Below are 14,833 nucleotides of genomic sequence, written 5' to 3'. Positions count from 1 at the left end.
AAAAAAAATAGCTCTAAATTCTGCACCATTACAACCTACAACAATCTCATAGCAAATCCCCCAAATTCTTCTTTACTCCTTTTGTGACAAAAAGTGAACTAAATCTCGACCTGCTGCAGGAGCAATTGTAGCATCCACTGACTTAAAAAAGCACCACTAACATAAATTTGGTCCCTAAAAGCAATTAGCTCAAATTTGGAGGCAGCAGATTATTCTTTATTGAAAATGTGAGTAACCATTTCTGCTAAACGTGTGCAAGAGGGGATACATTCCCTGATGCAAGCTGTGGCAGACAGATCCCATGACGATTCTGTTGTGGGTGCCAATACTGTTCAAAAGAGGACAATGATCTTCTGAAACTTGTCTGAGGACAAGACAAGTAGATGCAGAGGCAAATAATCAAAGCAATCAAACAGTTCTCCCTGAACAGTTGTCAAGACCACCAATATATCCATCCTGTGCCATGGGTTTGCGGTGGTGCACATGATATGCATGCACCATAGCAACAAGATATTAATCATCAACACATACAGGCACGTGTTGGGGTAAGTCGTCAGAGGTGCAAGTTGTAGGCTGTATCGGGTATACACAACAAGCCCCAACGGTACCAGTTTCAGCGCTACCTCCAGCAGCATTGCATAGTTGAATTCATTACGGCTGGGCTTACATCTTCCTCGGAAAGATCCGAACGTTGGGCCTGGCTTACGAATGCCTGGACATGAAGAACAACTTCTCTTCTAGTTCTGCGCCCCTCTTTCTTTGTAGTTTTCAGTTAAACACCCTGGGCAAGTTCTTTGCTGGTGAGACACCACTGACTGAAGTGGCACTATGCCAGCGCAGCGTTTGGCACTGCATCCTCAGAATGATGGCAGGGATTTTTCTAAGAACTCAAGCAAGAAGGTTAGGCGTTCAATTCCTCTTACGTTTGGACACTAGCCTCCTCTCGGCCCATCAGCATCTCTGCAATGCCACCGATGCCCAAGGCAGGCACTTCCTGGAGGGAATTAACAGACAATTTAGTGGAACAAAGACATGTTTTCTCTCTCTTGCTGGTGTCTTTAAACTGGGGCTGGATGTCCTCCATCCACCTGGATGGTGCTTTGCTAAGGTTTTTGGGCTCGGAACAGCTCCATGAAATTTAATGGTTGTGATACATAGGCCAGGCATATGGGGTCTCTTCTGACCTCATTATTGCAGTAAGGCAGTTACTATCTGCAAAGGACATATACGTCCCTACAGAGAAACACCTGGCCATGGGAATCTTGGCCGAGACTGGAAGTACATGCTGCAATGTTATGAACAGCTCTGACCATAAAGCGGTCAAAGTATTCAAGTTACTGGGAATTTCTGACCCTCTCTGGAACTTTCACTTGGTGTTAAGATGCTGCTGGTGTCAGGGCCTCACAGGCATTGGAGGGCAGGCTTCCAGCGTAGCTGGTGTTCTCTGTTAGGGAATAGGAAAACAATCATTTTTCCACGGTGGTAATGAGCATTTATATAGCAGAGATATCCTGGTATCCAAGGGTTTGTCTGTGGAAAATACACCAAAGACAGACATTGATGTTTAAAGTGCAAGTGATAAAGAAGACATGAAGGCATCACACAAAGTAGGTCAAAGAAACTCCCTATGAAATTGGAGAGGGGAATGTAGGCAAGTGGGATATTGTTATCTGGACTGGAATTTAATCAAGACTTAACTATGAGGTGATGTGGTACTTCAGTGATGGGATCACCGCCCCAGCAAAACTATACTAGATTCTGCCTGTCTTTTCACAGATGTCAGGTGTGCACTGGTATAACTCGCCCAGCCTCAACAGAGCTGATCCTGATGTACACAAGGACACTCAGATTTCCCAGCTCTTCCCCTCCTCTTCCCCTCAAGGTCTCTCAGCTCATGTCATGTGGAATGGCAGAAGTTCAGGTGTGGATCAGAGAGACTTTGAAATGGAAAATCAGAGGATACCACAGGCCATATTGAAAAAGAGCTGGCAAAGCTCAGGACCAGGATAGCAAAGAGTGGTGAGGGTTAGGACTAAGGTACATCAGCAGGCTTGTATGGGGTGCCGGGTTTGGAGCTCCAGAGAGATCTGCAAGCCAAGAATAATGAATACTGGCAGAGCTCCGCATGAGTAACAAACGGCTTATCCTGCCTAGGCTAATGACAAAATGTTACGTACTGGCATTTTTTAAATAAATGCCTTTTTTTTTTTTTTTTCCCCTAAAAGAAAAGAAAGATTAAAGCAACCGCTATAGCTAAACACCCTGCTTTGCTCTGATAAGATGCCAGAATTATATGACTTCTACTGTGTAACAAGGGTGTGGGTGTAGCAGCCCCTCCCCATACCTAGCGGATACACTCTAGGGAGTTTTTACAAGTGTGTGTATTGCCTCTTGTAAGGTCACTGAGTAAAGAAAGTTAAATACATGGCATGAAGAAATCGCATGTCTTGTGTGTTTCCATAAGAGCACCACAAAACAGTCCCACAAAAATGTTATTATCACTATTATGTGCACAGCTATGACCTCCCATGCATGTTATTTTGCAAAATGTTGGGCCTCTGCCCTGTCATGCCTGCCATCAAACTCATGCTTGTAATTTAAAAACGAAGGACTCGGTGTAAAGGCAAGTTCACAAGATACCTCCGTCACTCAGCGGGTACGCAGAGGCTTGGCATTGCTCTCCGTCTCCATTGCTCAGGGTCTGCACCTTCCTGCCATTACACTGCCACGGCACTGCTCCCTCTTTAGCTTCTAATCGGACAGACATGCCTGCAGAGGCTGGACCCTGCCGGCAGACGCATCTCCATTCACCCCCTGCTCTGCTCCTGCTCCGCAGCTCCACACACTTGCCTGCTGTGTGATGCAACGCTCACTTTCTACCCAAGCTTCCCATTATCGAGTGCCTGGTTATGTACGCTTGGACATACTGGGACCCACACGTAGCCTAGCAGGGCTTGTTGTCTCAAGAGATACCAAACTCGACCTTGGGATGGTTTTCCAGGTGCAAGGTATTACTACAAAAGCCCCCAGACACATCACCTTCACAAGGTCTCCAGGCTTTGCTGGGCGATGCAGAGCAATGGGCTGAGGGGCTGCATTTGCACTTGGGCAAGCAGGGGAAGATCTCCAGGGACGGGTAGCCCCCGTGGTTGTGGGTCAGCCATGCTTTGAGCCCTGGCATGGAGGTGACAACAGGACCTACATTCCCTGACGCACGAACTTGTTTCTACAGCAGCCTTGGCCCGAGAGCGCCGAACCAAAGGAAAGCAGTATACGGACCATGAGGTAATTTCCTACGCCAAATTCATTTGCTCGTTGGCCCGACCCGACCGCAGGGCTCAGCTGTCACTGCCACGGCCGCGGGGTTGGGGCCGGGGATGCCCAGCAGGGCTTTTGGGCGGGCGGAGGGGGCGAGTGCCAGCCGCGCTGGCTGGGCTGGTCGCCTCCCGCCTCCCGCCCCCCGCCGGGGCTGCCGGCCACCCGCGCACCCCGCCCGCCGCTGACGGCGCGGCGGCCGCTCCAGGTGCCGCCGGCACGTGGAAGGTGCACGCCCCTCGCCGGGCCGCCGGCAGCACCGCGCCGCCCGGGGCCAACCTGCGCCGGCCGCCTCACGCCCGGGAGCGGCGGCGGGGCGGAGGGCCCTGCCGACCCGCCATTGGCTGCAGCCGGCGGCAGCCGCGCTGCGATAGGTCCGCGCCACAGTCAGTGTCGCCCGGCCCCGCCCCCCAGCGGCTTTATAACGGGCATCCCCATGGCCGAGGCGCGTAACCTGCCGCCGAGGGAGGAGGCAGAGCGGCTCCGGGTCACCGGCCGCCAACGGACAGGCTGCTGCTGGGCTCAGAGACGGCTGCCCGGGAGAGCTGCCTCCGGTGGCTGCAGAGCCCCACCACCCCGCCGCTGCCCCCGCGAGGGACGATGGTGCCGCGGGCCTGGCGCAGCGCGGGGGCTCGTCTGTTCCTGCTGGTGGTGCTGATGCATCTGCCTCAAGGTCGCGGCCACCGAGCCACGGGACCCCGGGTAAGTGAGCCGTCGCCCCGGCGGCGGGGCTTCCCTTCTCCCGCCCGCCCCGCCGCAGCAGGTTGCCCTGCCCCCGGCCCGCTGCCCCCGCGCCCTGTCAGCGCCCCAGGTGAAGCCCCGGCGCTCGCCGCTGGGGAGCCCCGGTCCCCCCGTCCCCCCCCGCCCCGCAGCTCCTCCCGGCTCCCCGCGGGCGCAGACCCTCGCAAGGGCCTCCCCGCTCGTTAAAAGCCGGGTACCGGCTGAATGCGCGAAGTATATCCATCGGTATTAACTTGTTGGTATTTATTGCAGAAAAAAAGGGGTGGGGGGAGGTTGGCAGGCTGTATTTTTATATTGCTCATCTTGTGTTTAATGTAGCCCCTGTTCCCAGCACGTAGCTTTAGGACTTTTCTTTTTTTATGTTTCCCAAGTAGGGATTAAATGAATCCCTGCAATAAAGCTAGATGCCTTCAGCCCAGACTTTTCCCTGTAGGAGTCTAGCTCTGTTTTTTTAATCTGACAATGTTTGACTCTTGCTGGGGCTGTTAATTTCACTTACCAAACTATTACATTGCTCTGGGGGAGAACCCAACATCTTTTCTAAATATGGTCCTCCCAGTGAGCTAATGTTACCACTGCAGCACCACTCCGGAGTAGCATGAGAGCTTTCAATTACAAAGCTGCAAAACAGTAGCTGTTCTTCAGCCAATGCTGCAATAAAAGCCCAGCTTTGGGTAAGTGGAAAATCTTGATCTCTCTGCAGGCGTGTTGGATGTATTGACCACGTGCATTCTTGACCCATCAGTCTGAAATGCTATGAAAAGTAGTACCTAATTAACTTACACCATGGTTAGGCAAGACCAGGAGTCTTTGCGATCCTTACTCAGCTGAAATATAACAATAAGGGACTTTAGTGCAGTGTTCTAGTTTTTTTAATAGAAGTACTGTTTGACCATGATGGCTATTAAATGCTTCTCAGAGCTATGGAAAGTGTACTGGCTGCACTGGTGTCCTTGTGTTCAGCTGTGCTGTGTAGCCTCTTTTATGGCCAGATGTGTAACAGCAACTGTTAGTGCGTGGCAGATCAGAACTAGGGTGTGCCATAAAGTCTTGGAGACTTGTTTTAAAGGATGGGGAAATATAGGGGTACATATGCATATATCTGTATTACCTGGTATCAAGCATAAACCTCAAAATTGGAGTGGTGCCAAATAGGAGCTTTGAGGTGATACGTAAGAGTCTGGCTGGATGACTAGGGTCCTTCAGCACTGGTATCTAAATGCTTTAATGAAGAACAATTGAAACAGAAGAAAATAAATGCTGATGGCAGAGCATAACTGCACAATAAGCCTGTCTATCAAACAGTTTCCATATATACCATTTTTATATACTGTACAAGGCAGATTAATTGCTCTGTGCTGTGTCATCTTTGGAAAGGGAACTACTTCAGGAGAGTGGAAAACCAAATACAAAGGACTACTGATTTACTTTTTGCTTGGAATGAACTGACTTTGCTGTTTTTTCCCCTTCATGACTAGGGAAGAATATCAGCTGTGAGCACCAGTGTCTACAGTTCCGTAGAAAGATGTGCCGTAAAGTTTTAACTTCTTAGTTTTAACTTATGAGCTCTTAAATAGAATGCTGTGAACTTCCAGGATGTTTAATTCATGAAGCCTGTCTTCTCAGCCTTCTAAGTGTCGTGCTTAAGTGAATGTGAAGATGCAGTTTGGTATACTCATTTGCAACCATGTTGATCAATATAAGCCCCTGACTTCATCTCTTCTAGTGGTTAGACATTGCTAGTAAAGTTATCGTTAGTATAAAGATGCTATACTTCAGATTCCAATGTACACAAGAAAATTCTTTACTATTCATTTTTTAGTGATGATTACCAGGTTACACCAGTGTTTTTCATGCTGACTTGTGATCAAGAGTGTATTCCTGTCAGGAACCCTCCCGGGGTGGTGGGGGGGGAGGGTCACTGTCGTGCTTCTGGGGTCTGATCCTGTACATGTTTGATTGGTAGGTGTCATATTTACCCTTTCACTTGTAAGCACAAGAACTACAATATTTGCAAACTGAAATGCTTTTAAAGCAGTTCTTAATCCTACTCAATCAGTTTACATGAGCATCAGTAATGCTTGAAGCAAGTTCTTGATCTTCCACCTTGCATTTCTCTTACTACTGTAGTGTTGCTGCTAGGCTAGGCAGCCAGCACTGTCACTGAATACATAGATAGAGGAGTATGGATTGCTACTTCTTGCAGAAAATGATGAAAAACTAAGGGTATTGAAGAGAAACAGGTGTATTTACATCTCTTGTGCCAATAAGGGATCAAACTTTTGGATGAAGTGAGTTAGTTGAAGATGATTATTTGAATACCAGTGTAAATTACAAGTGCACATAGTATCTACTGGCCTGCTGAGGTACTTATGGCTCTCAAAAGATGCTGTTTGTGCAACAAGATATTGCTTGCTATCTTCTGTTATAGTAAAACTATGAGCAGTGACATGAATCCATTAGACTTGGGAAGCGTCAGTGACCTGTAGGAAACATCTGGCTTTTGTACATATGCTGTGGCCCACTGACAGTTAATAACAACTGTCCCAAGTGAAGACCCATAGTAAGTCTAATATCTTGGGTGTCCTAGAAATAACTTGGAAGCTCAAGGCTGCTGTGTGACTTGTTTCCTCACTTGACAGACTCTAAAAAGCTTCTGCTGTGTTATGCAATTGCTTGATCTCTTCTACTCTTGTAGGTCTAAAGAACGCTGTGGAAGCTGTCAACTGACTAGACTTGGAAAATGTCTGTCTGAAGGATGTTGCCTTCTGGAAAAAGATAATTGGGCTTTACTTTCTATTCATATTCTCTTCCTGTGTTCCTCTTTCTCTCTGCTGGCATGAGATCTGGAGTTGTGTGACAAGCCAGGTTGTGCTGTTTCCCGTCCTTGACCCCAAAGTGATAGACTGGGAGCTTGACTGGACTGGCTTTTCCATCTCCTACTGTGTGGTGCATTTGAGCAGTACTCCTTCAGAGTAGATTGTGTCACTAAGCCCTGTTTTTCCCCATCTGGACAACAAATCGTGACCTTTGTCTTTCTAGTTCAGAAGTGTAGCTCACCTGCTTTTTGAGTGTAATGCCTTGACCATTGTGAACTTGCTCCATTCACAGCAGAGAACTGTTGGTGGCAGTAATGACAACTACTAGCACAGGAAAGTGGTGGGTGTTTGCAGAAGGAACAGAACATGACCGCAGCAGTCAAAAGCTGTCCTAGGAATGAGCTTGGATTTCTGGAAGGTTGGGGATCTGACACCCCCCCCCCCTCCAATGACTGCAGAGGGCTAAGGAATGAGAGGGTAGGGCAGTCACTAACTTTCTTCCTAGTTTCATGCATGCAAACACACCATATCTTTCCTTCAGAGGCATGCTGGTTGGAGATGGGGGGACATTCCGGTTCAGTGCTGTTGCAAGAGGAAGTAGATAGTAAAACTATGAGGATACCCACAGATTCCAGTGCATAAATTGGAGTGCCACAGAGCAATGGGAATTCCCTGCTGCAGCTGGCTACTAGTTAGAACCCCAGACAAGAACCTTGATTAAAAAGTGCTGAAAAGGCTCCTGCAGCTTTGCCATTCCCTCTGGAGGAGCAAGCAGTGTCACAGTTTCTGCCCAGGAGCCTATGTTCTGCTGCATGTTCTCACCGCAGCCCTGCTAGGAGAGTTCCACAAAGCAGGTGTCTTTACACATGCTCTACTAAAATTACTGTGTTCTTCATGGTGAGAAGAAATTAGAAAAGGACATATGATAATAATAAAAAGCAAAGGGCTCCATATGAAGGAGATCTAGAACAGAAGAGTAGTTGAAAACCTGTTTCACTGAATTTTGTTTCTTGGCTTGAGCTTAATCATCACTCTGCATTGAAAAGGTCTACACTGATAAGTAACAACTGAAGCACTTTAATGTTTTAGATTTCCTTACTGTTGGAGAGACTCACTTTAATGAAGGAATAAGTACCCAAAGGTAAATCTTTAGGAAAAACGTCCCCTGGCAGGACAGATTTGTTATTTTATGGCATATACTTTTTGGTTACAGATACTCTGTTTTGGTTGGGTGAGAAGTGTTCTTGCTTAAGTGGAAGCTCTAATTGTATATAGAGCTATAATAATTATTTTTCCTTCTCCTTGTTCCTATTTAGACCTTTAATGTTAGACAGCTGAATTCCTTAATATGTACCAAAGAAACTGATCTAGCTTTTTATAGAATCATAGAATGGTTTGGGTTGGAAGGGACCTTAAAGATCATCTAGTTCCAACCCCCCTGCTGCGGGCAGGGACACCCTCCACTAGACCACGTTGCCCAAAGCCCCATCCAACCTGGTCTTAAACACCTCCGGGGAGGGGGCATCCACAACCTCTCTGGGCAACCTGTTCCAGTGCCTCACCACTCTTAACAGTAAAAAATTTCTTTCTAATATCTGATCTAAATCGACCCTCCTTCAGCTTCAACCCATTACCCCTTGTCCTGTCACTACATGCCCTCATAAACAGTCCCTCACCATCTTTCCTGTAGGCCCCTTCAGGTACTGGTAAGCTGCAATTAGATCTCCCTGGAGTCCCCTTTTCTCCAGGCTGAACAATCCCAACTCCCTCAGCCTGTCCTCATAGGAGAGGTGCTCCATCCCTTTTATACATTATGCAACTGTGTTGAACAGGATTAATTCTTGTGTAGAAAAGTGTGGAAACATTTTTGGAACAGTGGGCCCTGTTCTAAATGGGAGAATACTGTAGGATCTGACTTGTTCTATATGGTCTTAGAGTTGGTGTTTTAGCTGTCTGAGCTTCTGAGTTGGCTATGAGAATTTTGCTCATGTTAATAACCTCTGCTGCTAATGAAAGATTTCTGGCTACCAAAAGACTTGATATAGAGAAAGAAACTGCTTATGTATTTCTGCTGGTGGTGGCAGCAAGCTCTGTAGCTGGTAGAACACCTGCAATGATAACCTCTTGGACTAGTTTTCAAGTTTCTAGCACTAGTTATGTACTAAGATAATCTTCACTGCCATCAGTGCAGAGCAGATGCTGTCTTGGCTTCTTTCATTTCCAGATGGCCTGAAGCAATCGGTAAGATGACTGTAAACCTCATTTCAGTGGTATAGTAGCTCTGAAATATTAATACTGCTGTTTAAATATCTTAGATGTTCTTATCCTGCCATCTCAAACTAATTGCGACATTACTATGTCAAAAAAACCCCAAACAAACAAAACCCCATTTGTCTCCTCCTTGGCTGCTGAATCCCCAGTTCTTCTGGGGCTGGCACATCTGACAGTGCAGCTAAGTGTTACACAATAAACTTTATGCTCACATTAAAAGCTAAACAGTGAGGCAATACAGGTGAAACTGAAGCAAATCCCTGAAGGCTGCTGCGGTGACTGTCACACTTAGCCTCCTGAGTGACAGCATGATGGCTTCTTGCCAGAGCCCCCCAGCAGCTGCCACAAGATCTCTGGTGCTGATGGAACATCCAGGGGCTTTGTGGCACAGCAGACCTTGAGCCAAGCATGGTGGGCAGTGGTGGTGGCTTAATGCTTCATCATCAAGTGAAGCTCTGGCAGAGAAGCAAATGTTATAACTTGCAACTTAAACTATGAAGCCTACTTTTTTTGTTGTGTTACAAGCTTAACTGCTGTCGTTGTGTTGGTAGGACTCTAAGCTTCCTGTGCTTGTTTGAGAGAAGCTCTTCACTTTGTAAAGTGCTTGACCCAACACTGAAGGCTGCCATTGCTGTGGGTAAATCACTTCTGTGCTGGAGCTTTCTGGGTAAGTTGTGAGGTCAGTGTGAGATGTTTGCTTACACAGAGTAACTACCAGGATGTGATGGATGTGATACGTAACTGTCTCCCTCTTCTGACGAGCTCAGATGAGCAGTTAAGGCTTGTGTTCAGCAGCTTACATGTGAGCCCTGTGAAGCTTTCTGTGTGTGGTGGCTTTACTGCCTGTAGGTATGAGGAGGGAGTACTCTGGCACAGAAACCCTTCTGGTGATGACTGAGAATGTAACTCAGCCTTTTTTTTTTTTTGGAGGCATTGTAGCTACAGAAGAGTAACAGCAGGAAAGTGTAGCTAGTAGCACCATAGTGTAAAGCTTACACTCAGGGCTGTGAAAACAACCACCCACCATACAAAGGAGCTCTTTGTACATGACCTTGTGTAGGCTATTGGCAGCCCTGTGGCCTGAGAGCAGCCAGCTCCCTCAGGATGAGGCCTTATCTTGAAATTGGGTTCATGTCTCCTGTTCTGGATGGTTTTTCTCCTTATCACAGTAGCCTCCTGATGCAACTTAGATTCCTGTGGGATGCTGCAGTAACACTGTAGATAGTGATAGCGATCTTCATGAGCATTAGAAAAATCATCTGCTTGTTTGGTGAGGAAAACATTGCTTTGTATAGTGGGCCTGCCCATTCAAAGTGCTATTCCTTACAGAACTGAGGAGACAAATATGGTCGTTATGCTCCCCTACAAGAATTGCTCTGAGGGAAGTCTGTGCTATCTGAGTAAAAGGCCTGTGTGCTGGAAGTGCAGTCCCTATGGCATGGGGAGGGATGATGGAGCACAGAGTCTTTGGCTTATGAAGGGATTCATTCAGTCTGTGTGACCCTTCCAAGGTAGCCTTAAAGCTGGCCTGGGCCTGACTGGATGATGCTAAGGTGCCAGCCTGGAGTAACAGCCATAGTGGAAACCTGTCCTGCCAGATGTTCCTTGTGCTGGCTTCTCTGGAGCATTTGTGCTTCTGTCCTCTGAGCAGTGGCCTAGAAGCCCTCCATAAGCTTCCAACTGCCTGCACTGTCAAACTCTTCCCCGGCAGTCTCCCAGCTGTAACCTGCTTGGGAGGACATGCCTGTGTGTTGGGTTTGTGCATTTTTCCCTCCCTTTGGCTTGTGGCTGAGCCAGCTGCTTTTGAGGGCCACTGGCAGGTGTTCTCACTTGGGGTGACACGTAGCTATGCAGTGGGGAAAGTGAGTGGTGGGTGTGAAATGAGAGCAAACTTAGACCTTGAGGGGAAGCACCTGTGCCTAGAGATGGGGGGAAAAAAAATCACATGAGTTACTATAGGAACAGAGGCTGCATCATTAAAGGTTGGCTTGGGGTTTTGTCAAGTAGAGTCTGGCAGCAAAGCTTAGACAAGCAACCCACCAGTGTTGCTGGCAGACTCTTCCATGCAGGTGGAGGAAGCCATACAGAAACTGGTGGGTGTAGGCAGATAACTTGCTCTGCTATGGGCACCCCAGACTCCTCTCCTGGGCTGGAGCCGGAGTTCCTAAGGAGCAACTACTGCCTATGGATGAAGAACATGAATGAACATAAGTACGACAGTAGTACGTGGGTAAGTGCTGCAGAGTACCGCACTGCTTGGTACTTGAGTACAGATCCAGACCACATGCCATGGTTGTGTAAACTAGGTTGCCTTGACTCAGAGTGGCTAAGGGGAAAGAAGCAGACTGTCTGCACGCAGCATTCTTTCTGTGCAGGGCATAGATTGAATCTATTGAGACTGGTTCAGTAGGCTACATGGCAGCCCTTGTCAGTCTAAAGTTAAATTTGATCCACTGCTGGAAGAGCATCGGCCTAACAAATTTTCCCTATTCTGAGTCCTATGGTAAAGTGAAAGAATGTAATTTCACCTTTTTTAGAGTGGAAGAAGCCTGCTGTTCTGTGCCACTGAGACATTTGATTAAAGCTTGAGTTGAGGGGGTGGTAAAGGTTGTGGGCTTTTTCATTGGTGAGCTTCTGATAGAAAGAATCATAGGAAGTGGAAGGGAAGGTGTATAGGTATAAGGAAGATGGGGAAAGTAGGACAGATTAAATGACTTGCTTTTCTGAGGTTTTTCTTGGCCACTGGTCCAGTTAATGATAGTTGGAATCATATTCAGAGGGAAGTGCTGGTCCTCAAATAGGAAGGAGAGGTTCCAAACACTTAGTGGGCAGATTCTGTTTCAGAGTTTCTCTTGGCTACCAGTCTTCTGTTACCATTAGCTGGGTCACAGACTAGAAGGAATGTGGAAAATGTTGTCGATCCCTGTTCCATGACTGAGATCAAGCACTTAAATTGCATGTGGAAGCCATACTCTGCCTTCTGATGAGGACAGTCCACTAACTTACTGCTATACTTAGACTTCTTGTGATGCATGGAGTAGTGCTTGTTCTATACTCTTATGGAGCTCTAGAATACTGGGTTAAGAACTTTTTCTTTGGTTATATAGAGAACCTGAAATATTAGATCAGCTGATCCTTCAGTTGTAATTCTAATACTTTAGGGTTTGAGACTCCAACAAATTAAAACAATCCAATACAGTCTTAATGTAAAGGTAACTATCTATGTTCTATGGTCACTGTGAAGCTGAACTCATGGCTGCTCCTTGGGCTGCAGAAGCAGCAGTGTGGCTACCTCTGGTATAGAGGGGGAGTGAAACAGGAATCAAATAGATAAGGAAGCATCCTCAGGTGAAAACACCTGGTAAAGGTATTGGTATCCTTTAATGTACAACAGGGACACATGCCTAGGAAAGATGTCCAGATGTATACTATCTCTGGATCTTGCTTCTGTGTGTGCCAGGCACACCAGTCAGAAGCAGCTAGGATGATAATCTTTTGTTGCAGCATAGACTCCCTTGAGTGGCATGAAGATTAAAGAGCCTACTCTAGCTGGTACATCAAACCATTTCCCTTCCCATTTCTTTGAAGCGGATTTACATGCAGGCTACACTTAGGCTTAAACAAATACTTGGTGGAATGAGGTGCAAGTTAAGAACTAAAAAGCCAGAAGCTCTTGGGTGTAATTTCCAAGTGGAGGATATTAAATGAGTTGGAGTTTGTGGATACTGGCCAGATAAAGGGGTTTCTGTCTGAGCCAAGTAGCTACTTCTGATTTGGTCTAGTTATCATACAGAATGGTAGTAACTCCTGTTGGTTTCTGCCTGGAGTTTTGCATTTGGCTTATTCCTCTGCTCTTAAGTGAGCAGGCAAGTGTTGCAAAAGTAGATAAGCTGTGTACAAAAGTAGCTTTTAAAAATGTGTATGTATCTGGAACACTAGAGGATAATCTGCTCCAAACTTGTAAGGGAAAGGTGAGTTTTAATGTGTATGTTTCTCAGGCTTAGTGAAAGCAAAATATTTCTAAGGTAGAAGTCCATAAAAGACTGACATGTATAAAATGTACAGGGCTGTTCATGCAATGAACACTGCTTTTTTTGCTACACAGTTCTAGAGATTAACTTCACTTGTTTCCCTTTCTGTGTCTTAATCTGAGAATATATAAGTCTAGAAGAACTTGCTCTACCCTTTAAACTTAAAAATGATACCAATATCTACCTCCAAGGCTTTGGAGTTCTGTCAGGTAAGGGTCTGGTGTAAGGCAGTAATACAGCCCTGCTGCCCTATCTTCCTGCTGTTGTAGTAAACTGTAGTCAGTTGGATTATCAGAGCTGCTGCTGTTGGTGCTATTTGCTCTCAATTAGATGCAATGCATGTGAAATATTCCTGAAAATGATGCTAGATGCGGAGATCTATCCTGCTAGAGCTTTAACTTAGACTCTGAAAGCAGTTGCCATTGGATAGGATATCTTTAGTGCCGGCGGCTGTGGACAAGTCCATAGGTTTTCTTCTTGACTGTAAGAGAATGGTGCTTCTGGCTGCTATACCTAAAGGTCTCAGGTTATTCTAGAGATGCTGTCCTGCAGCTTTATAGGTAAAATCTGAAGTGGTAGCAAAGTGGCTACTGCTTATATGAATAGGTAATACCTAATGGTGAAACAAGGTATTTCAGTGGTGGCTGGTGGCCATGCTACCTAATGAGTAGCTCATGCTTTCCATAAGGGGGTAAACATTGAAGGAATTTGCTATGAACTTTTATTGGAGTTCTACCAGTGTTCCTCTGTCTTTGTCAGTGTCTATGGGCTATCCTTCCTTCTTTGCTATTACACAGGTGCAGCCAGTATTTTTAGGAGCAGGAATTGTACCTTTAGGTGCAGGATTGAAAGTCAAAGCTGTCCTCTATAGGCTTTAGCTTGTTAGGTGCTCTGTAGAGCCAGCGATCTTCTGCTGCATCGAGGCAGGATGCTCTCTCAGTGGCAGTAACTGGTCCTGCATTCACTTTACAGTTCAAGCTTAAACTAAGAGTAGAAGGAGTAGTAGATGCAATTTCTAACTGTAGCTGTTGAAGACATAAGTTTTCCAAGGCTGCCATTTTTGTCCTCTCCTCACTTCCCCTGAAGTAACAAGTGTGTTGGCAGAAAATTGTATTCTGCTGGACTTGAGATGTCACCTAAGCTACTACCCGTCTTAAAACTTGCAGAGTTGTTTAACTGCAAGAACTCTTCTGAACTTCACAGCTTATCAGTTATGCATACTCTGAAAATCATTTAAGGTGGTGGCTGGAGATTTAAATGACTAGTCAAGTTAAACTTTTGCCATGTTGTCACTAGTATAGGTGTCCCTTGAGGGTAAATAGGATGGGGAGTGGGAAGCAATCAGCGTGGAACTAGGGCTGCTGATGCTTTTCTTATTTTAGTCTCATTGACAACTGAGGACAACCTAAATTCCAGGATTTTTATTGTGAATGATAGATACTTAAAGAAGTGCCAAATTAGCTGGATTAGGAACAAAAAGAAGTTGAGCTTTTCTTTACCACAAAAAAACGCTGCTTTACCTGAGGCACTTTGGCAGCAGTATTGAAACCAAAGCTAGCTGTTGCTCATCAACGTACTGCAGTGTATAGTTTGTAGATTTCCACTCTGGATGTAAAAGCACCCATAGGACAAAGCACCTTAACTCATCTGCTCTGT

The 14,833-nt window shown here is 46.2% G+C and overlaps 1 protein-coding gene across 7 annotated transcripts in view; it reads left to right on the top strand.

Annotated features, from left to right (window-relative positions):
• The first annotated feature begins 3,753 nt into the window (after window positions 1-3,753).
• Window positions 3,754-14,833, top strand: part of SMOC1 (SPARC related modular calcium binding 1) — a 134,861-nt gene continuing 123,781 nt past the window's right edge. For 6 of the 7 annotated variants that reach the window (XM_054828485.1, XM_054828486.1, XM_054828484.1 and 3 more), the window contains exon 1: window positions 3,760-4,017. In XM_054828485.1, the coding sequence (XP_054684460.1) occupies window positions 3,916-4,017 (102 nt within the window). In that variant the 5' untranslated portion in view covers window positions 3,760-3,915. Of the gene's footprint in view, window positions 4,018-14,833 lie in introns of all 7 variants that reach the window. The other variant, XM_054828482.1, reaches the window with a different exon arrangement.

Source organism: Grus americana, chromosome 5 (genome assembly GCF_028858705.1).
Source record: "Grus americana isolate bGruAme1 chromosome 5, bGruAme1.mat, whole genome shotgun sequence".
In the NCBI taxonomy this organism is placed as follows: Eukaryota; Metazoa; Chordata; class Aves; order Gruiformes; family Gruidae; genus Grus; species Grus americana.
Note: the sequence above shows the minus strand (reverse complement) of the source record. Positions and strands in the feature narration are given on the sequence as shown.